This window comes from Papio anubis, chromosome 10 (assembly GCF_008728515.1).
Source record: "Papio anubis isolate 15944 chromosome 10, Panubis1.0, whole genome shotgun sequence".
Taxonomy (NCBI): Eukaryota; Metazoa; Chordata; class Mammalia; order Primates; family Cercopithecidae; genus Papio; species Papio anubis.
This window is the reverse complement of record NC_044985.1, coordinates 99,200,936-99,222,756: the sequence shown is the minus strand read 5'-3', so window position 1 is coordinate 99,222,756 and position 21,821 is coordinate 99,200,936. Positions and strand designations below refer to the sequence as shown.

At 38.6% G+C, this 21,821-nt stretch overlaps 1 protein-coding gene across 30 annotated transcripts in view; it reads left to right on the top strand.

Annotated features, from left to right (window-relative positions):
- FN1 (fibronectin 1) overlaps positions 1-21,821 on the top strand; it is a 75,640-nt gene that overhangs the window by 5,958 nt on the left and 47,861 nt on the right. For all 30 annotated transcript variants that reach the window (XM_017946925.3, XM_031651495.1, XM_031651496.1 and 27 more), the window contains exons 6-16: positions 2,188-2,346; positions 4,605-4,796; positions 5,569-5,748; positions 6,368-6,544; positions 7,666-7,818; positions 9,354-9,482; positions 10,758-10,901; positions 14,968-15,089; positions 19,954-20,134; positions 20,329-20,505; positions 21,628-21,756. In XM_017946925.3, the coding sequence (XP_017802414.1) occupies positions 2,188-2,346; positions 4,605-4,796; positions 5,569-5,748; positions 6,368-6,544; positions 7,666-7,818; positions 9,354-9,482; positions 10,758-10,901; positions 14,968-15,089; positions 19,954-20,134; positions 20,329-20,505; positions 21,628-21,756 (1,743 nt within the window). The remainder of the gene's footprint in view (positions 1-2,187; positions 2,347-4,604; positions 4,797-5,568; positions 5,749-6,367; positions 6,545-7,665; positions 7,819-9,353; positions 9,483-10,757; positions 10,902-14,967; positions 15,090-19,953; positions 20,135-20,328; positions 20,506-21,627; positions 21,757-21,821) is intronic.

Here is a 21,821-nt window from a genome sequence, read left to right as displayed (position 1 = left end):
ACACTAATAACAACTAGAGAGTTTGTTGAAGTAAAACAGCCATTAACTGCTGGTGGTGTAAATAAGTTTAAAATCAAATCCAAATAATTTGAACCTATTTTATTTATCTGGCTGAAAACATTTAACTATCTTAACATAGCCATCATCCAAATTCAAATTCTTTGCTAACAAAAAATAGGTCTCTCATGAAAAATGGTAACAATTTTGACCAAAACTTTCCCAGAAACTTGCTGGTTTATTAGCTATTTTGCATTTAAAATGTTACTGTGATCATCAGACTTCCGGGATCTTTGTGGCAATATTTTAGCTTAAGACAAATTAGATGTCTGACTCAAACCTTATCTATTATTTAGAACTCTTTAAATAGCAAGTTGGGAAAAGTTTCGGAAAGAGAAGTCATTTATTCCAGAAAATTTTATAAGCACTTACTTTGTTCAAGGTGTTATAGGGGTGCAGATATGAACTGAACATTAGCTCAGCCTTCGAAGAGCACTTAGGGGGTCAGGGAGATGAGAAAGTCTTACACATATTTATCATCTGCAAAACACAATATTAAAAGTTTCAACAGAACTACTGAAAGTAGCACTATGGAGGTTCAGGGGATGATAATATTTTCAGCGGGGGAGTTGGGAAAAAGCTCTAATCAGTAATTATACCTTCACGCAAACTTCTGTTCTTGTGGGAGATGAATGTGAGTGTGTATTTGTTTGAACCTACATCCACTGTTAATTTTTTGTGTCTAACCCAGTAGTTGCAACAATATCTGATTCACAAAGAAATCAGATCCTCTATACTCACATCATGGTACAGAGCAAATCTGGATTATAATTTAAATAATCTATTTACCAGATAAATGAACACATAGACTAATGGTCATTTAGTTACAAATTATCATTTTATGTTGATCCCACTCTTCCATTGGAGGGCTAACACTGAATAATTTGGGGCTATTTTGCTAGTGATTTTTAAATACTGTAGGTGTTGGAGTATAGGGGAGGGGAAAATAACATTTTAGTAAAAGAAATTGTGCATCCTCTAAATTTTTTACATAACAAATGAAGAAAGAGATACTACCATCTTTTTATAGCTTCTTTGTAGCCATTGGTGAAGACCCTTTAAGACCTGCTTGCCTCCCCATTGTTTTAAGTTTTTTTTGTTTGCTTATTTGTTTGTTTGTTTGTTTGTTTTGAGACAGAGTCTCGCCCTGTCGCCCAGGCTGGAGGGCAGTGGCGTGATCTCGGCTCATTGCAACCTCCACCTCCTGGGTTCAAGCGATTCTCCTGCCTCAGCTTCCCGCATAGTTGGGATTACAGGGGCCCGCCACTATACCCGGCTAATTTTTTTTGTATTTTTAGTAGAGACGGGGGTTTCACCATGTTGCCCAGGCTGGTCTCCAACTCCTAACTGCAAATGATCCACCCTCCTAAAGTACTAGGATTGCAGGCATGAGCCACGGCACTCAGCCTGTTTATAGTTTTCTAAAGCAAGTTCCCTATTGAAAGGCAGGCCATCCCAGCACTTTGGGAGGCCGAGACAGGCGGATCACGAGGTCAGGAGATCGAGACCATCCTGGCTAACACGGTGAAACGCCGTCTCTTTTAAAAAACACAAAAAACTAGCCGGGCGAGGTGGTGGGCGCCTGTAGTCCCAGCTACTCAGGAGGCTGAAGCAGGAGAATGGCCTAAACCCAGGAGGCGAAGCTTGCAGTGAGCTGAGATCCGGCCACTGCAACCCAGCCTGGGTGACAGAGCAAGACTCCGTCTCAAAAAAAAAAAAAAAAAAAAAAAAAGAAAGGCAGGCCATAGACAGTGATGACTAGGAAAAGTCCTGGAAAAGCCTGAGAAGGAAAAAGATGAAATATAATGCCAGAGAATGAAGTTAGCCAAAGGAATGGTGTGAAAACAATGAATGAATGAATGAATGAATGAATGAATGAACGAATGAATGAATGAATATGTTATTTGACAGAGAGATGAAACTAGACTAAACCATTCAGCTCCCTTTCCATTGTAACAAATATAATTTCATCTTTCAGAAGTGTAATACCTTGCAGCACTAGAGCTGAATATGAACCTATTAGCAAAAATAGATTACCAGGCATAGATAGCATTCCTTTTTTAAGTTTGAACTGACCACTTGCCACTCTTGACCTGATATATGTATTTATGTGCTTCCTTTGTGACACAGATAGATGCAACGATCAGGACACAAGGACGTCCTATAGAATTGGAGACACCTGGAGCAAGAAGGATAATCGAGGAAACCTGCTCCAGTGCATCTGCACAGGCAACGGCCGAGGAGAGTGGAAGTGTGAGAGGCACACCACTGTGCAGACCACATCGAGCGGTGAGGCACAGGACGAGCAGGGGCGGGAAATGGGGAAGCAGGTCAAGAAATATTTCCACAAATCCGTCTTTCCTTTGACATGCCATTTGAGGATAATTTGCAGGGTTTCCGTGAATAACCTAAGATCATTTAACACATTATGGGTTGTTAAAACTTTTTTTAATGTCAGGTTTTAACTTTTTGAGAAATAAATGAAAATGATGCAAATAAATCTTAGGGGGAAAAAAGCCAGATTTATCTCCAAAAGATAAAACTGAGTTTTAAAGAATCCTATCATCATAAAATCTACCATGGATAGATCACACACACACACACACACACACGCACGCACACGTATTTTGAATATCCAAAGTTCATTTGAAAGGAAATGAGAGTTATAATTAATTATATGACTAGTTGGTTCTTCCCTAGGAAAGAACAAAAAAAGTACATTTGGGTTTTCTGTTGTTTTTTGTTTGTTTGTTTGTTTGTTTTTGAATGAAATATACTTCCCTGTTCTGACATTGAGCTCTTTTTGTAGTGGAAACCATCCTTCATATGTGGTTTCTATGCTCTGGCAAACTTTGTTACATTTTATAAAGTAATGCACAATCATTTTCTTCATGTATTGGCATTTGAAATTTTAGAAATTCAGAGAGGACCTGGAGATGGCCATGAAAGACATGATATCCAAGCACTCTTTTTAAAAAAACAAGTTTTAATCATTTTTGGCATAAGAACAAGATTTTTACATCATAAATGTTTCATAAAAATCTGAAGAGAGAAATATAGCCAACATGAATGTGCACTCCTCTCATTATTTTTAATACGTTTTGATCAACTTTTTACTATATGATGTGCCAGTATCGTTATATAGTGTCTCAGCCATCCTTCAGTTAAAAATATTAATTGTTCTAATTTTTCTTCTTTTGATGAGTTTTTGTCTTGCTTTGGGCACTTACGAAGGTGAACAAGATTAGATTTGATATCTTTGAGTTATTTGATTATCATTAATAAAATTGCTACTGACCAAAAAAAGTTATAAATGTCAATCTACCAAAATAGATTAAAAGAGTAGGTGGGAATTAAATGGGGATAAATACTCAGTAAATGTTAGCTATTTTTATGAATATTGCCAATACTGAAAAGACTCCATTGTTCAAAAAAGTTTGAAAAGCACTGGGTTAAACAAAATGGAACCTGCTCTGCAGAATTTGTATGTTCCTTTACATCATACTCTCTATGGTGGCGTGTAGGGGATGGGCGCCATGTCTCCCTAGTACGTTTGACCTTGGGATTCTTTGCCTGTGAACATCTTTGGGTTCTAGTGTTCAGCAGCACTTAGGGAGGCACTGAATTCAGTGTACCTTTGGTCTAGCATCAACCCTGATTCTGTTCTGCGGTGGGCCCTGGCCTCCAAGAGAACAGATATCTAAAAGTTGAAAGAAAAGATCGACACATCCTGTTGTATTGTTCTGAAAGGAAAGCTGTCTTAAGAGGATCGATTGGTTTTAGAAAAAGCACAACAGAATCGCAATAATACTGAGGAGAAATAAAATGTGGAAGGTGGAGGTGACCTCCAGAGACTCCAGGACAGCTGCCGAAGGCACCCTCTAATGAGCTCAGTTGCACAGAAAAGCGAGGAGATGTTCAAGGTATCTGCTGTATGGAGTGGCAGGATGATGTCTGTGATTTAGAAATATAATCCTGGCCAGGTGTGGTGGCTCATGCCTATAATCCCAGCACTTTGGAAGGCCGAGGCGGGTGGATCACCTGAGGTCAGGAGTTCAAGACCAACCTGGCCAACATGGCAAAACCCCATCTCTACTAAAAATACAAAAAAAGGTCAGCCGGGCATGATGGAATGTGCCTGTAATTCCAGCTACTCAGGAGGCTGAGGCAGGAGAATCGCTTAAACCCAGGAGGCAGAGGTTGCAGTGAGCCGAGATCACACCACTGCACTCCAGCCTAGGCAACAGAGTGAGACTCCATCTCAAAAATAACCCCACAAAACAAAAAACAAACAAACAGAAATATAATCCCAGTAGCCCCAATTGAGCTGGAGGATGGAGACCATTTGGTAGACACTTGTGGATTATTTCCTAGACTAAATACAAAAGCAACTGCTGAATAAGGGACATTTTTTTTTTCCAGTCCCAGGCCAGTAACGACATGGATTTCAGAGTGATCTCTGTGAGATCCTAAAGATCCTGACTGTAGAAAGTAGTGAATTGTCTTCTCTCACCCAGTTTCATGACCTTCCCTTCTCATGCTGTTAGGATCTGGCCCCTTCACCGATGTTCGTGAAGCTGTTTACCAACCGCAGCCTCACCCCCAGCCTGCCCCCTATGGCCACTGTGTCACAGACAGTGGTGTGGTCTACTCTGTGGGGATGCAGTGGCTGAAGACACAAGGAAATAAGCAAATGCTTTGCATGTGCCTGGGCAATGGAGTCAGCTGCCAAGAGACAGGTATGCATTATCTTTTTGAAGAATAGGACTGATGACTTTATTATTTAGTTTTTGAAGGACAATACATTCATTCAATGTGAAACAATAAAACAAACAAGAGAAGCTTATAATCTTTACCACCCTGTGATAACAATCAGGGTTGGCATTTGAAACATTTTCTTCCAACCTTTTTAATTTATGTATTTTCTTTCTGGCGATGGGCATCATGGGTAAAGATTGTATTATCTTTATTTGTCTAAAGTGTTGTTACAAGAGAGCTGCTTTCTGAATGACCATCAAAATTTTATATTCTAAATCTCAATTTTCAGCAACTTTGTGATGTAAACATCTTCCAATAACCTAATATATGTATTCTGGGCTACAAATGTGGTAGTAACTATGGCAATAAAAATTGGTACACAATTCTCCCCCAGAATAGCCTTATATATTAATTTTTATGGCATAGATATAGCCATAAATATTATCCCAACATCCTTAAGAAGCATCCTTAATTGACCTGTATAAATATAGCTTTACAAATAGAGAAACTGAGGCATGGCAGCAGAAGTGGTCATGAAGGATATCAGCAGAAGAACTCAGGTGTCATTCTATCCACAGTAGACGTGGATTCCTGAGTAATGCATTTAGACTGAAATTAACGATGATCATCTGTACTCATACCTTCTTCCTTTGAGGGCACAAGCTCAGTATCTCATTGAAGCCATAAATAAGCAGCTGCTAGTGGGAGATAAAGCATCTCTGTTTACTGACACTCCTTTGATTATGATTGTAGCTGTAACCCAGACTTATGGTGGCAACTCAAATGGAGAGCCATGTGTCTTACCATTCACCTACAATGGCAGGACATTCTACTCCTGCACCACAGAAGGGCGACAGGACGGACATCTTTGGTGCAGCACAACTTCGAATTATGAGCAGGACCAGAAATATTCTTTCTGCACAGACCATACTGGTGAGTGTCCCAAGGGGGAGCCACAGAAGTGAAAAAAAAAAACTCACTTGCATGCCCTATTTTTATTTGCCAGCATTCTAGCCATTTATTTTGAGGCTGCCCAAGGAGCATCGCTTGTGTTAAGTTTGGACTCAAGAGATAACGGAGCTCACATAACAGCTGAGGATTCTTCTGTCTTCCCCAGTACTGTTGGGAAATGACACCAAGGGAATAGCCTTCCAGTTCATTTGATTTAACACATTGGGATTATGATGTGATTAAAGATACTTGTATTTTGGAATCAGTAGATGATCCCACAGAGCTGAGGAATACACAGGATGAATATTTTAATGCCTTAGCTTATTTTCCAGTTAAAACAATGTTTTATTCAAACCTATCATTTAATCTTTTGTGGGGGGTGCTGGGGAAATGACAGTGAAAATGGGATTTAAATCTGTTTTGAAGGTGAAGGTAAACATTATAAGAAGCTTAGAACTATATTATCAGATATTTTTTATTCTGAAATAGACTCTCTGAGAATTAGCTGCAGAAACTTGGTTCTCTCAGACCAGTAATTCTGTGTACATTGGAAAGCTCAGCGGTAATCTTTTCCTTCCTTGTTGTGTATTGTTCCTGGCAGTTTTGGTTCAGACTCGAGGAGGAAATTCCAATGGTGCCTTGTGCCACTTCCCCTTCCTATACAACAACCACAATTACACTGATTGCACTTCTGAGGGCAGAAGGGACAACATGAAGTGGTGTGGGACCACACAGAACTATGATGCTGACCAGAAGTTTGGATTCTGCCCCATGGCTGGTAAGATGAAGCCCTTGTGGGTTGTCTTGTTTGACAACTATTTAGGGAATAGAGACTAAAGACTAGTGTCCAGTTTACTCCTATTTCATTCATTAAGACAATTTTGAGAAAACAGAAAACTTTCTGTGAAATGTGTGTGTGTGTGTGTGTGTGTATGTGTGTGATGTTACATCATATACATAAGGATTGGGAAGAATAATTAGATAATTATTTATATAATTTTTAAACCTCATTGACATGATTTAATGTCAAAATATAATTACTTATTTCTAAGTCTGGAAATATGAATTTACACAGGTTTGTCTTTGTAAAGAGCACACAACTGAGTAGCTTACAACATTTAATATATATATGATGGCTTTAGTCACAGAGCTACAACATTGACACATGGTTGTGGTTTGATGGCATAAGCTCTAGCACTTATTAAAGAGTGCCAAAGTGACTAAAACTCAGTGTTTTCTAACAGGTAGGGAATCTCGCTTTTTTTTTTTTTTTTTTTTTTTAAGGTTTCCAGTTTGTATAGATGGCGAACAAATGGAAACCAATATCTTTTACTTGTTTTCAGATTTCAAGAACCCCATAGATACCCCTTGATTTTCCAGTTGTAGAACCAAGAGCTTGTGCAGTAGGCACTGTCAAGAGTGACTATGAGACAAAGAAACTGCTTACACTTTTATTTCTTTATTTCAACAAAAGAAAATGTTGAGTTTAGAAGAAAAAACCACTTTTGCTTGAAATTCTATATCCAAACACATAGTTTTTATTTGATCCAGAATAAATTGGAACTGGGAAAAGTTATGAAGCAGTAGTTAAATCCAGGCTTCTAGAACAGCATGAACCCTTTGTGTGAATGTGTAGGTATTATCTTAGTTTAACATCCCCTAACCCTTCCTGTAACTATTTTCTATGACATACTTCATGTTTGGACTATGTTTTCTGCCTCCAGGGCTCAAAAATTCTACCCCTTCACCTGACAGCACTTAGATTTCTTGGATGCACACAAAGCTTCTTCCCCAGTGAGAATTCTTGGGATGACCAAACTGAACGGATCCTATTGCACACATACCTGTTTAGACCTTGTGATCATTTATCAAGTGCCTTTCTCATCCATTTCCAAACAGCCCATGAGGAAATCTGCACAACCAATGAAGGGGTCATGTACCGCATTGGAGATCAGTGGGATAAGCAGCATGACATGGGCCACATGATGAGGTGCACGTGTGTTGGGAACGGTCGTGGGGAATGGACATGCATTGCCTACTCGCAGCTTCGAGGTACGCTGGCTGATTAATGAAAACATTTGAGATGGCAAAAGGTACAGAGAGGGAGACATTTTTTTAATGAAAACTTGCACTTTGCCACAAGCAGGGGAAGAAATACTCAATGCCACTTCATTCATTAGTCTACCATGCTTGGTAAGATAAGCCTTTCAGGCAGCCTGCTAAGACAAGCTGGCATAGCAATGCTAATGTTCTGAAACATTCCTAGGATGTAAGTACTTAGGCTGAGCCAAAAAGATGACTTCAAAAGTAAGAATGAAACATTTGATCCATTCAGCTTTAGGCTATGCCACTGGATTCATGTCTAGAAAAGATAGGATAATTTCTGTAAAGAAATGAAGACCTTGTTATTCTAAAATCAGATCCTTGCAGATCTAAATTTCAGGAAACAAATACATAGGGGACTAACTTTCCTTGTTCAGATTAGTTTTTCTCGTTTGCACCCAGCTGTATAATATGAGGAAGTATTGACTTATTTAAAGTGTTTTAGTTTTCCATTTCTTTGATTTGAAAAGTAATAGTTAGGGAGAACTCTGAGCTATTAACAATCTGTATGGCTAGTGTGTAGATATTGGTCTGAATTTGTTCTCCTTTTGTGGTGTCCAGTGGGTAACACCATCCAGGAGTAATAATTACATGTGGTGTTGCAGAGCTGAAAGAGACCTTAATAACACATACAGACCTCGCTCTATAGATCAAGAAGCTGAGACCCAAAAAGGAAAAAGTAATTTTCTCAGGATCTCTCAAAGAGTGAGCAACAGAGTTGGCCTAATTTATTTTAGCAATATGAATACTGTGGACATTTTATTTCCCAAATATATATATCTCCACCCCTTTCCCCTATTCCATAGACCAGACCACTACATCATGCTGGGTGTTAGATAAATATGTTTAATCTTCTTCTTATTTATCCTAACAAGCAGATATTTAAAGGAAATTACCAACTAAGCAAGAAATTTTCAGAAAGTAAGATGTATATTTGTTCAAATATTGGCTTTTCACAGGAAAGTGTATTTTACTACTTTTTTTTTTTTTTGAGACGGAGTCTCGCTCTGTCGCCCAGGCTGGAATGCAGTGGCGTGATCTTACTCCCAGCTCCGTCTCCCAGGTTCATGCCATTCTCTGTAGTAGCTGGGACTATGGGTGCCCGCCACCACGCCCGGCTAGTATTTTTAGTAGAGAAGGGTTTCACCGTGTTAGCCAGGATGGTCTCCATCTCCTGACCTCATGATCCGCCCACCTCGGCCTCCCAAAGTGCTGGGATTACAGGCGTGAGCCACTGTGCCCGGCCATATCCTTTACTTGAGCATGCTGTAACCTCTGCAACAGTTACAGATTTTGGAGAGAAAAAAAAATTTTTTGGCAAAAATTGTATTAAAAAGGTTATTCTATGCTTGTAGAAAAGTTATTTTAGTGGAAGGTGTTGATAATTAAGCAGAAGTAGCTGTGTGCTTTGAGAAGCATACCTTTTTTCTTTCATCAATGGAACTTTAAAAAGTTTCTCACTCACCCACCTATTTCCTCAACAGATCAGTGCATTGTTGATGACATCACTTACAATGTGAATGACACATTCCACAAGCGTCATGAAGAGGGACACATGCTGAACTGTACATGCTTCGGTCAGGGTCGGGGCAGATGGAAGTGTGATCCCGTCGGTGAGTAGCCCCATTTCCCTAGATGAGTTTGCACAGGGAGAATGGTGAGCAAGTTTCAGATGAGAAAAGCTATGTGAAATCACGTGACTGAAGTTGGCTCCAGACTTTAATCAGTTGCTTGCAAAGAGCTTTGTAAAGTCTTCTCTCTAATATTGAACCAAAATATCTTGATATTGGTAGTCATCTGGTTTTTGCTGAATTTGATGACAAATTTAGGCTTATTTTAATTGAATGGAATTTATTCTTTGGTTTAGAATCATAAAGATAATTCATGCTATGAAAAGTATTGTTTCCTTTTTTTTTTTTTTTTTTTTTTTTTTTGAGAGAGAGAGTTTTGCTCTTGTTGCCCAGGCTGGAGTGCAATGGCAGTCTTGGCTGACTGCAACCTCCGCTTCCTGGATTCAAGCAATTCTCCTGCCTCAGCCTCCCGAGTAGCTGGGATTACAGGCATGCGCCACCAGGCCCAGCTAATTTTGTATTTTTAGTAGAGATGGGGTTTCTCCATGTTGGTCAGGCTGCTCTCAAACTCTCTTCCTTACCAGCTGTGCAACAGCATGAGCAAAGGGTTGTACCAGTAAATATCGCCCACCAAAATACTCTAGGATTTTTTTGGCTGCCCTTCAAAATAGAACTAAGCAAAGAGTGAAGGCTGAGCCTTAAAAGAGCTGTGTTACCAGCACGACAAAGTTTAAGGTAATCCATTACTATTTTTTTTACCAAAAGAGACTGGTTGCTAACTAAGAAAACAAACTGATATCATCAGTTCGTTTAGCGTGAGATTGCGAGAACTGAGAGAGAAGCCTGAGAGGTTTTCTTAGAAGCTGCTCAGCAAGTACTCATAGTTAAAGTCTAGCTCTGTCATTTAAATGTCAAATTAGTTTCTTTAAATTTTGAAGAAGGAAAATGAAATTATTGCAGATTTTTTTCTTGCCGTTCAAATGTTAAGCCAGTTACATTAATATGGGTAAAATAATATCTAATATTTAATATTAATATGTAGATTATCAATATACACTGAAATCCAAATCTTTACATTTTTATTTAGAAATATTACCCTTTAGAAAACTATTCCTCCTAATAGGTACTTTTTAAAATTATTATTACAAATTGTCCTGTAAGGTAAAGAATGTGAACAAAATACTTTTTTGACTGCATATATGTGTAAGGACAGTTGCAAATTTCTATTCAAACTAAATGTATGCTCTAGCACCCTGAAATTAAATTCATAGTTTTAAGTCTTCAAGGCTGTTTATCTTTTCTTTGCGTGTATTTTAGACCAATGCCAGGATTCAGAGACTGGGACATTTTATCAAATTGGAGATTCATGGGAGAAGTATGTGCATGGTGTCAGATACCAGTGCTACTGCTATGGCCGTGGCATTGGGGAGTGGCATTGCCAACCTTTACAGACCTATCCAAGTAAGTAGCTCTATTACTGCAAGTTGAGAACTGCCAATTGGGTTATAACAACAGGGCAGTGATTATTAATGATCTCATGCCTAAGTTGGGGGTCTCCCCTCTTTCCCACCCTTTTCTCCTATTATTATCTAATAATTGAATTTTTCATTAAAATAACTTTTCTCTCTTCCTCTGTCAAGTAAAAGGTAGAGAAGGCTATGAAGATGTGCCTGTCTATAATTTTACTTCTTAACACTGTAAAATATGCCATTAGGTTAAGACACTCTGGCTGATTTCATCTTATATCCATACATGGAAATAAAAACCACCAAGTGAGTTATGCTGGGAGTAAAGGTTTGGGGTTTTATATTATGATTCTTAACAGAGAAGCTGTGTAGAGAGATGGCATGAAATGCAACCTAGGGTACGTGTTCATTCAACATGTCATCTAAGCTCCCTTTGTATCAAACTTCTCATTTATTTGATCAATTGCAGCCAGGAACACAGTATGTTGGGCCAAGGGTTGAGTAACTTGGTCAACTCTCTGCCCACACAGTTCAAACACCCTCAAATGTTTATTGCTGAGTTTTTCCAGGTCACAAAGACATCATACCTAGCTGTAGGTGTAATTAATTCATTTGGGGGAAAAATTGCATTTAAATATTCACTGAGTGATTACAATAAAACATGTTACTAAATGATGAAAGGCTAATTAACAGACATCAGTTATTTGAGCAACTGCTGAGGTACAAAATCTCCAAAGTCTTCACTAATGTTTGACTTAAAATATGGCCTACATTCAGAAATAAAAAAGAGTTTCAGGGTGTCAGAATCTGCATGCGACAGAAATTAAGATTAAATTAACTCTGTAATAAGAGATTCACTGTGACAGAGAACAAGCTATGGGAACAACTTGGCCAAAGGTAGTGTTAGCCAAGCCTCACTCCTCCATTTCCTCATCTGTAATATGGGGAGATTGTAGCTGATTACCTTTAAAGTTCCATCCTAAGTACTAAACACCCAGATGGACCTTTTCTGGGAACTTGGAAGATTCTGCTTTTCCCAACCCTCAGACACTGTCAGTGCTGGGGAAGGTGACTTTGCTTTTGAAGGCTTATAGCACAGATTGATCAACCTCCTAAGTTGTATTTCTTGGAGGATTTGGGTGTAGGAATCACTTAATGTTTTGTAACTTAATATATGCTTGCTGGAAGCATTTAGGTGGACATGTTAGAGATAAAATCCGTAAAGGAAGGAATCCTTGAGTTATTGGAGTTTTACATGTTGACCTTACTCCTACTCTTTAAAAAGGAGAACAGCAAGAGCCCACTGAGCACAGAGGCGATTTTGGAGGGAAGAGATTGGCATTTGACCTCAGATACGCTCTTTGGTGCTTATCTGTATCTCTGGTTTGCTCAGTGGCCTAGCATGTAGGGCTTTAAGAGTGTGGTGAGAATAAAGGAACAACAGATTACCAATAGATTGTCTCTGAGTTCTGCCCTGTTTGTTCCTCCTACAGAGAACTTGGTAGAGTTGTTCAAACTAGCAAAAGATAAGAGACATTTGGTTTGTCAATAAGCAACTAGAAAAGCACAGATCTCAGCAAAATAAATAGAGAAAAAAAGGACTGAGTCGAAAAATCATAAATGTTTAACTTCTCCAAGGACACTACTATTGGAAATTACTCAGTTAGACTTTATTTTAAACTAATTTTAAAAGTGTAGACATTATACTATCTCCTTTTTTTGGTATCATCTCAACCATTTTATTGTTAGTTTATTCATATTGAATAAGAGAGGGAGTAAAGATTTCACAATGGCAATAGCTAGTATATGCCAATTAAGTTAACTTAAAAAGTTATACCAACTACCAGTAGCAAAAGGATTGTCAAAAATTTAAATCTAATAATGTAAAAGATGTCATAATTTTTACCTTTTCTGTCTTCAAAGGTACGTAATATAAGCTAGAGTAATTATATGTAGTATAAGCTAGTATAGAGGAATTTAATTGATCTAAGAAATAACTGTCACAGTCTCTTTACTTCCTGAACAAAAACATGCTAAATTCCATTGCTGTTCAGTCCATTTCCTTTAAAGGTGGGCTATGGCACAAGGCTAAATTTTAAAACATAGAATTTCAGACCAGTGCTTGAAATCTTATGAAAGCAAAAGGGACCCGTAGTTTTGTTCCACTTTGGTTGGGGTAAAAACCATTGCAGTACCCTTTTTCCTTCCTTTCCCTGCCCGTTTTTATCCTCCTCCTTGTGTCCTTGTGGATGTAGAAATATGATTAGGCTTAGAGGTGAACAGTAAAGGTCATTTATGTTGCTTTTTTAAAACTTAGTAGACATTTAACCATTATAAGCTTTTCCCCCCTCAAAATCGTGATTGACAAAACTAAATAAACTGTGTATCAGATGTCTCTTTATAGAGGAAATTGTAGACGGATTTCTTTAAAGGATCAATATTTAAATAACCCTATGCCAATTATCATAAATAATTAAGGACATGATATTCCTAGCTTTCCTGATCTACATGGAAGTACGTTAAATAGTCACATCTCCAAAATTTTTCTTGAATAGTTGTCTTTAAAAATGTGTTTCCCTTTGTAGGGATCTTCATAAACAGAAGGGGCAATTCAAACAGGGACATGGAATTGACTTAGGCCAATTGATTAAAACAAACATCCTATGTGTTCTGTGAAATGCATACAACTTTAAAATGAAAAACTGATAATTTTATGCATTCTGGTATTTTGGTATTCATGTGGCTTGGAAATATGTGCATTAAATGGAATTACGATTCAAAGTATTTGTTAATCTTCAACCAACCTGGAATTGTTACTGGTGTGGAAGTGAGCATATTGTTCTAGAATTTCTGAATCTACATGGATATCCAAGTTATATGTTTTTTTCTGCTACAGAAAGCTTTGTTTTCAAAGAGAATTTAACAGCTTAGATAATAAAGCTTGAAAATCAATGTAGTTTTTCCTAGAAGCTTTCAGAAAACTTAAATCTGTTAATAATCTGGTGAAGTGCTTTATTACACATGCAAAATTTTGCTCTGTTTGACAGAGTGTCAGTTAAAAATTCTTGAAAGGGTTATTATAAGACATGATTTTTATTTCTAGTAATTTAAACATTGACTGACATCATAAAGATAATGTTTTAAGAAAAGATAGTTTTCTGTTCTGCAAGCATAAATTTTCTAGCTATTTCATTATTATCTTAAATGGAGTTAACACTATTTAGAAATTGATGCTACTTCCCTTATTTTCCTGTTTTTTTTAGACAAAAGAACCAAAAACATACTTTAAATTTTGTTAGCAGTGATATACATCAAGATGTAGAAATACGGAATTTAGTATATACTTCATAAAGTCATTTATGTTGATAACTGATTTTGGAAAAAAATAAGTTTAATCACTTAATAATTTTATGGATCAATGGTGTGATTTGGGAATACACTTCTTGAATAAAAATAAAACGAGATGTTTTTTCCAAACTGATAGATTGCTTAGACTGATGAGAAATAAAACTAGGTCTTTAATTATTACCTTTGCCTATTTGTCTAAGATTCTACCCCCATTTAGAAATGTGTTTGTTTTACATCATCTCATATGGCCTTTGGAATGTTGTTTCCTTCTTAGGTAGTAGATTCATTCTTGATGAAAACCTTCCAAAATTAGAATTTGCTTTAAAAGAGGCTCAATACAATAAGTAAATGAAGTTTGCATTCTGTATTACATTATTTTTATAGGATCGTTTCACAATTTTCTCACAATTCTTACTTTGATAATAGAGAAAATAAAAGCAAGCCAAGAGACATTTTTTTAAAAATGTATTTTATTTGCTATAAACAACTACGATTTGCATTTCTCATATGAAGAACAGTAATTATCAGCTAAAAATGGATTTGCTGCATTGATTTTCAACGTAAATATTTAAAAGATTAACTAATCCCAAATAATTTTACTATACTCACATTTAACGACAAGCAAAGCTGTTTTTAATGATGACTGTCCATGTACACAGTTTTAAGTTGGAGTGAATATCTAAGATAATTAAATGTTACATTTTCATTTCCAGGCTCAAGTGGTCCTGTCGAAGTATTTATCACTGAGACTCCGAGTCAGCCCAACTCTCACCCCATCCAGTGGAATGCACCACAGCCATCTCACATTTCCAAGTACATTCTCAGGTGGAGGCCTGTGAGTATCCCACCCAGAAACCTTGGATACTGAGTCTCCTGACCTTATCAAATTCTGATGGTTTCTTTTTTTCCCAGCTTTTGAGTCAATAAGTCTGATTAACTATGCCTATAGCCTTTATTATATTTGCTTAGTGAACAAACAATATGTGCTCAATTAAATTGACTTGTAGACTGAGGGGATTTTGGTTTTGGTTTTGGGTTTTATTTTTTATTTTTTTTGCAGTGGGACGGGGGTGGCTGGTATTTGGAAGAATTTAGCTCTTTATGTTAGAGAAATCTTTTTTGTAAGGACTTAGAACTGATAATGCTTAAAATTGTTCTTGGCCAATGTGGGAAGAGAATCTAAGGTTTTTATATGTCTTGCAACCTCATCAAAGGAAAATTACTGGTGTCATTTTCATAATTTGAAAAAAAAATAGCCAAATTAATATATTTCTTTTTTGATTCACTTTTAAAGTGATCATTTTTAAAATTTTACTTTTGATCTACTGAATTTATTTAGATAGAAGGAAAAGAGATGATGGGAGGGAAGTTTAGATGAAGGATGACAGTTGGTTTATTTAAACAGTAGCCCTGTGATTTCCTAATGAGAAGTGACTAGAAATTGAAGAAACCAAATAAGGAGAATATTGGTCTATTTAGTTTTAGTTTCTCTTACTCTCTAAACCCTGCCCTGTTTAACTCCAAAGTTCATGGCTCATAATTTGAGAAACACTGTTTTAAACATAGAAGAAAAAAATGTCCATTTTAAATCATAGCTATTGAATTCCACAATTAAAAACAAACAAAATTTGACCAACCCAGGCAGTTAAATTTAAACTCTTCGGGAAAAATTTAAACTGTTAAAATTATTCTTTTTCTAAATTCCTAAAGCAGAGGGACAGAATTTTTCAGATTTAAAAGAGCCTCCTAGGTGCCCAGAAAAATTAGCAGAAAGAACCACGTTTAGACACATCTTTGATGTGTCAGAGTTCCAAGGATAAAAAGAAACTTTTAAAGTCTTCCATACTCAGCTAGGTTATCAATCAAATATGAGGGCACATTAATATTTTCAGACAGATTTTTGGTAGTTTATTTTCCATACATCCTTTTCCTTAAGAGTATTTGTAGATACACTCCAGAAAAACAAGAGTGAAATAAGAAGAAAGTTGTGGGGTCCAGCAAACAGTGCTTCCAAATCAGACCCCTGATAGTGGTGGAAAACTTTGCAATGTAATAACTGCATAGCTGGCTTAGAGGGCAACCAATACAGATGGAACAGAAAGATGAGGATGGGATTGAGGGATGAGGGATTGAGGTCTCCAAGAATAAAGAGAGATTTCACAGAAAAAGTAGGCTTGGGGATAATTAATCACAGGGGCAAATAATGCAGTTAAATAATAACATGACAATCAGGTGGAGGAATGTATAATAAACCCAAATGTGGCCGGGTGCAGTGGCTCACACCTGTAATCCTAGCACTTTGGGAGGCCAAGGAAGGCAGATTACCTGAGGTCAGGAGGTTGAGACCAGCTTGGCCAACATGGCGAAACGCCATCTCTACTAAAAATACAAAAATTAGCCAGGCATGGGGGCACATGCCTATAGTCCCAGCTCCTTAGGAGCTGAGGCAGGAGAATCGCATGAACCCAGGAGGCAAAGGTCGCAGGGAGTTGAGCTGAGATCACGCCATTGCACTCTAGCCTGGGCAACAGAGCGAGAGAGTCTTTCTCAAAAAAACCCCAAATGTGGCCAGGCGCGGTGGCTCACGCCTGTAATCCCAGCACTTTGGGAGGCCGAGGCGGGCGGATCACGAGGTCAGGAGATGGAGATCATCCTGGCTAACATGGTGAAACCCCGTCTCTACTAACAATACAAAAAATTGTGGCGGGAGCCTGTAGTCCCAGCTACTCTGGAGGCTGAGGCAGGAGAATGGCGTGAACCCGGGAGGCGGAGGTTGCAGCGAGCCGAGATAGCGCCAATGCACTCCAGCCTGGGCGACAGAGCAAGACTCTGCCTCAAAAAAAAAAAACCCCGAATGTATTATAAGGCAATAATTCCTATATAAAGCAAACTAAAATGCAGCAATATTAAGGTATAAAAACAAAGAGAGGAAAAATTCCATTGAACCTTGATTCTGGAAACTTTGATCCACCCAGCAGTCATGATGTTAGACTCATTAAAAAGAATATATTTCTAATGCTTGATACGATCAGTCTATAGATGCATCATGGAAACTTGGTTGCACAAAAACAAAATAAAAAGTAAACATTTACATGAAAAAATGGTAGATATGGAAGGTGGAGAAGAGAGGAGGTGATAGCTTTATCTTTCAAAATAGAGAATCAAGAGAGATGGTACCAAAAGCTGATGAAGTCAAAAAAAAAAAAAAAAGGTACTTAATACTTTAAATTACAAATATAAACACAAGAAGAACAAATATAATGATACAAATGTCAGACCCTGCGAATGTCCACGATTCTGGAAGGAAAAGGGTGGTATTATTGAGCTAAATCCTCAACTTTGTCTGGGCACGGTGGCTCACATGTATAATCCCAGCACTTTAGGAGGCTGAAGCCAGTGGATTACTTGAGCCCAGGAGCTTGAGACTAGCCTGAGCAACATGCCCATACCCCAGCTCTACAAAAATATATAAAAATTAGCAGGGGAAGGTGGCATGCACCTGTAGTCCCAGCTACTTGGGAGGCTGAGGCGGGAGGCTCGTTTGAGCTTGAGAGGCGGAAGTTGCAGTGTGCCAAGATGGCACCACTGCACTCCAGCTTGGGAGACAGAGCAAGACCCTGTGTCCACATAAATAAATATATAAATAAATCCTCAAGTCTCATAGTAAAGAGTCTGTAAATATGACTTCTTGTTGACAAATGAAAAAAATAGAGGTGTAAGCATGTTGTCTACATGGCGGCAAGACCAGAAGAATAGAAAATGGAAACAGATTCTGTTAGAGAGGGGAATCGTGTCTTTCTCATTAGCTCAGTATAGTCTCCCTAGAGTCTAGAATGGTTCAGCACCTGGCACACTGCTTAACAAATGGTGAATGAAAAAAAAAAAAAGTCATCCTTTTTCTTCTTTCACCCTATGTCCATAATCTGGCCATTTGCAGAAGTTGATATCCAGTGATCTAAGTCAACAGCGTCAGTGCATCTAACACGTTCTAGTCTCTCGTCTTCTTATTACATCACTAATTTTATTTACTTTAAAATTAAGGATATCCAAAGTATTATGTGAGACCATTGCAGTGGGAGACACTTAAAAGGAGATATAAAATGTATGTTGAATTGAAAAGTCTTCAAAGAGCAGCAGTGACACATTTTTTGAGATTTTTAACAACTACATAAATTCAGGGATTTTTTTAATGGATGCCGCCTGAGACTTTATTTTCTGTTATTTTCTTCTAATAACTAACCAAACAAGCTCACATTGAAAAATGATTTATTACTAAATTTGAGCTAATTGCAGTGACTGATTTCAAATTTTTTCCACAGTGTATTTGAGTTAAAATTTCACTGTGAAGAGTACTACGATCACTCTCGCTTATTCCAGAAATATAAATGGACACTTGAGTATTTGAATTATTGAGGAACTGGTTGACTGGGTAATTTTAAAAAATCACTGGGCATAAAAAACATATTTTGACTTATATTAGTTTAGAATATTTACACTTGAAAGTGTCTCATCTTGTCTGAAGTAAGGGTGTTTCTTTCATACACATTTTATTGCACTGAGTTTTGTGACCCATGGCATATTAATGAAGCTGAACAGGATGTGAAATATAAACTGGGAGCAAAAGATTAAATAAACCAAAATTGCATTTTTTCTGCAGTCTTGTCCAAAATTGGGTAACCACTTCTGATGGGGTAGCTCCAATCCAAGAATGAGTCACAAAACCAGACTTTTTGAATCTGGTATGTGATGGCCCCAGGAACTGAGTCACAAAGCAACATTCTGCCTTTGTTTTTTCAGGGCAAGAAACTTGAATCGTATCCCACTGAGTTAAAAGATAGAATATATGGCATTGGCATTTCTGTACTTCAGAGAGTAATGTTATCTGTTACAAGAACAAAAAATAAATAGGAGAGGCAAAGCTTAGGTTAATCATATTATGTTACTGATATAACATAATTAACTTGGTAAAAGTGAAGGTGTGGGCCGGGTGTGGTGGCTCACACCTGTAATCCCAGCGCTTTGGGAGTCCGAGGTGGGCGGATCACCTGAGGTCAGGAGTTCGAGACCAGTCTGACCAACATGGAGAAACCCCATCTCTACTAAAAATATAAAATTAGCCGGGTGTGGTGGCACACACCTGTAATCCCAGCTACTTGGGAGGCTGAGGCAGGAGAATCGCTTGAACCCGGGAGGTAGAGGTTGCGTTGAGCTGAGATTGCACCATTGCACTGTAGCCTGGGCAACAAGAGTGAAACCCTGTCTCAAAAAAAAAAAAAAAAAGGGAAGGTGCCCAGTGTCTGCAACTATGTCACCCCGGACATATCACATATCACTCTGTTTCTCCATCTGTAAAATGGGAGCAACAATGCCATTGCCTCACCATCAGAAGGATATGGAGACTAAATGGGAGAATGTAGGTAAATAGCACAGAGAATGGGTATTAGTAAGTAAACTGCAGCAGTTTGTTGATGTTAACAGTAGTTAGCATTATATGTTAACTATGTTAACAATAGTTAGCATTATATCTAACTATACCTAACTATATAACCATTGGGAATCCAGTTTTCCATGATGTTCCTCTGGAATGGAGCTGCCTAAGTCCTGCCTATGTCATTCTTCTCTGAAGATTACTGAACATCATCTTCAAATGTTCATCCTTGTAAACACTTGTGTGTGTGTGTGTTTATTTAAATTTTCAGAAAAATTCTGTAGGCCGTTGGAAGGAAGCTACCATACCAGGCCACTTAAACTCCTACACCATCAAAGGCCTGAAGCCTGGTGTGGTATACGAGGGCCAGCTCATCAGCATCCAGCAGTACGGCCACCGAGAAGTGACTCGCTTTGACTTCACCACCACCAGCACCAGCACACCTGTGACCAGTACGTACACAACCACCCTCACGCCTCCTGTGCCCAAGGTTCCTGGAGCTGGGCTCTCCTGAGGAAGTGCTTTCCTTCTCAATTCATATTCTTCCATGAGGGGCACCAACATTTTTAAAAATGATGTTGGCAGCAAGGACGATACATTTTCTAGAAGGCTGAAGGCTGACTTTCCCCTTTCTGTGACTCTCTAGGCAACACCGTGACAGGAGAGACAACTCCCCTTTCTCCCCTTGTGGCCACTTCTGAATCTGTCACTGAAATCACAGCCAGCAGCTTTGTGGTCTCCTGGGTCTCAGCTTCCGACACCGTGTCGGGATTCCGGGTGGAATATGAGCTGAGTGAGGAGGGAGATGAGCCACAGTATCTGGGTAAGCTCAATATGTCGCTCAAGACAGGTTTGGGGCAGCTGCTGGAAACCTCTCACTGGGAGGGGCCTCTAGGCAGGTGGTATCTGTGGTCTGGAACTGGCTGACAGCTCAGACTGAACAAACCAGCCTCCGGCATGAGGAAGGAAAGGACTGAGTCTTTCTAGGAAGTGGCCGGGTTTTTCCCAAGCCACCCTCACATGTTCCTGGTCCCTGATGCCAGCTGCATCATGTGCCTACCTGGGCACAAGTGTCTACAGCAAAAGCTGTTTTCTTGGTGGAATTAACTACCAGGACTGCAGCTGACAATGTTAGCATAGTATCGTCACTCATACTTTTCAAATAGTTATGGTGAGGGGCCTTTAAAAAACTTTATCGGCACACTGAAGTGTGTGCCAATCGTAAGCACTGAGTTCAGTGAATTTGAATTCTTATAAAGTGAACACACCACAAGACCAGCCCCCGGATCAAGAAAAAGAATATCTGTCTATCCCGACCACATCATCTTCCACCAATAATCACTACCCTGACTTCTTACTGCAGAGAGCTATTTTTAAAAATTTGGCATTAGATTACAAAAATTACACATCTTTAGAGAAAAAGTTGGAAAAATGAAAGGAAGGAGGAAGAGGAGAAAGGAGAAAGACAAGGAGTGGGGTTTTCCCATAGTACATTAATAATCACTGATTACGCGGGGTGCAGTGGCTCACTCCTATAATCCCAGCACTTTGGGAAGCCGAGGCTGGTGGATCACTTGAGGCCAGGAGTTTGAGATCAGCCTGGTCAACATGGTGAAACTCCGTCTCTAATAAAAATACAAAAAAAATTAGCCAGGTGTTGTGGTGTGCACCTGTAATCCCAGCTACTCAGGAGGCTGAGGCAGAAGAATTGCTTGAACCCGAAAGGTGGAGGATGCAGTGAGCCGAGATTGCACCACTGCACTCCAGCCTGGGCAATGCAGCAAGACTCTGTAAAAATAATAATCACTGATTATCTATTAGCACATTACCTTCAGTCATTTTTCCCTATGAATATATAGTTCTTAAAATATCCTTCTTATAAGCTGTAGAGTCATTTGAGGGACTAGTTTGCTCCGATTAGTTACCTTGTCTTTTCGTTTCAAAGATCTTCCAAGCACAGCCACTTCCGTGAACATCCCTGACCTGCTTCCTGGCCGAAAATACATTGTAAATGTCTATGAGATATCTGAGGATGGGGAGCAGAGTTTGATCCTGTCTACTTCACAAACAACAGGTACCTGTGTGCTACATAGTGTTAAAAGAATCTTTTTCTGTAAAACACAGGCCTGTAGGAGCACT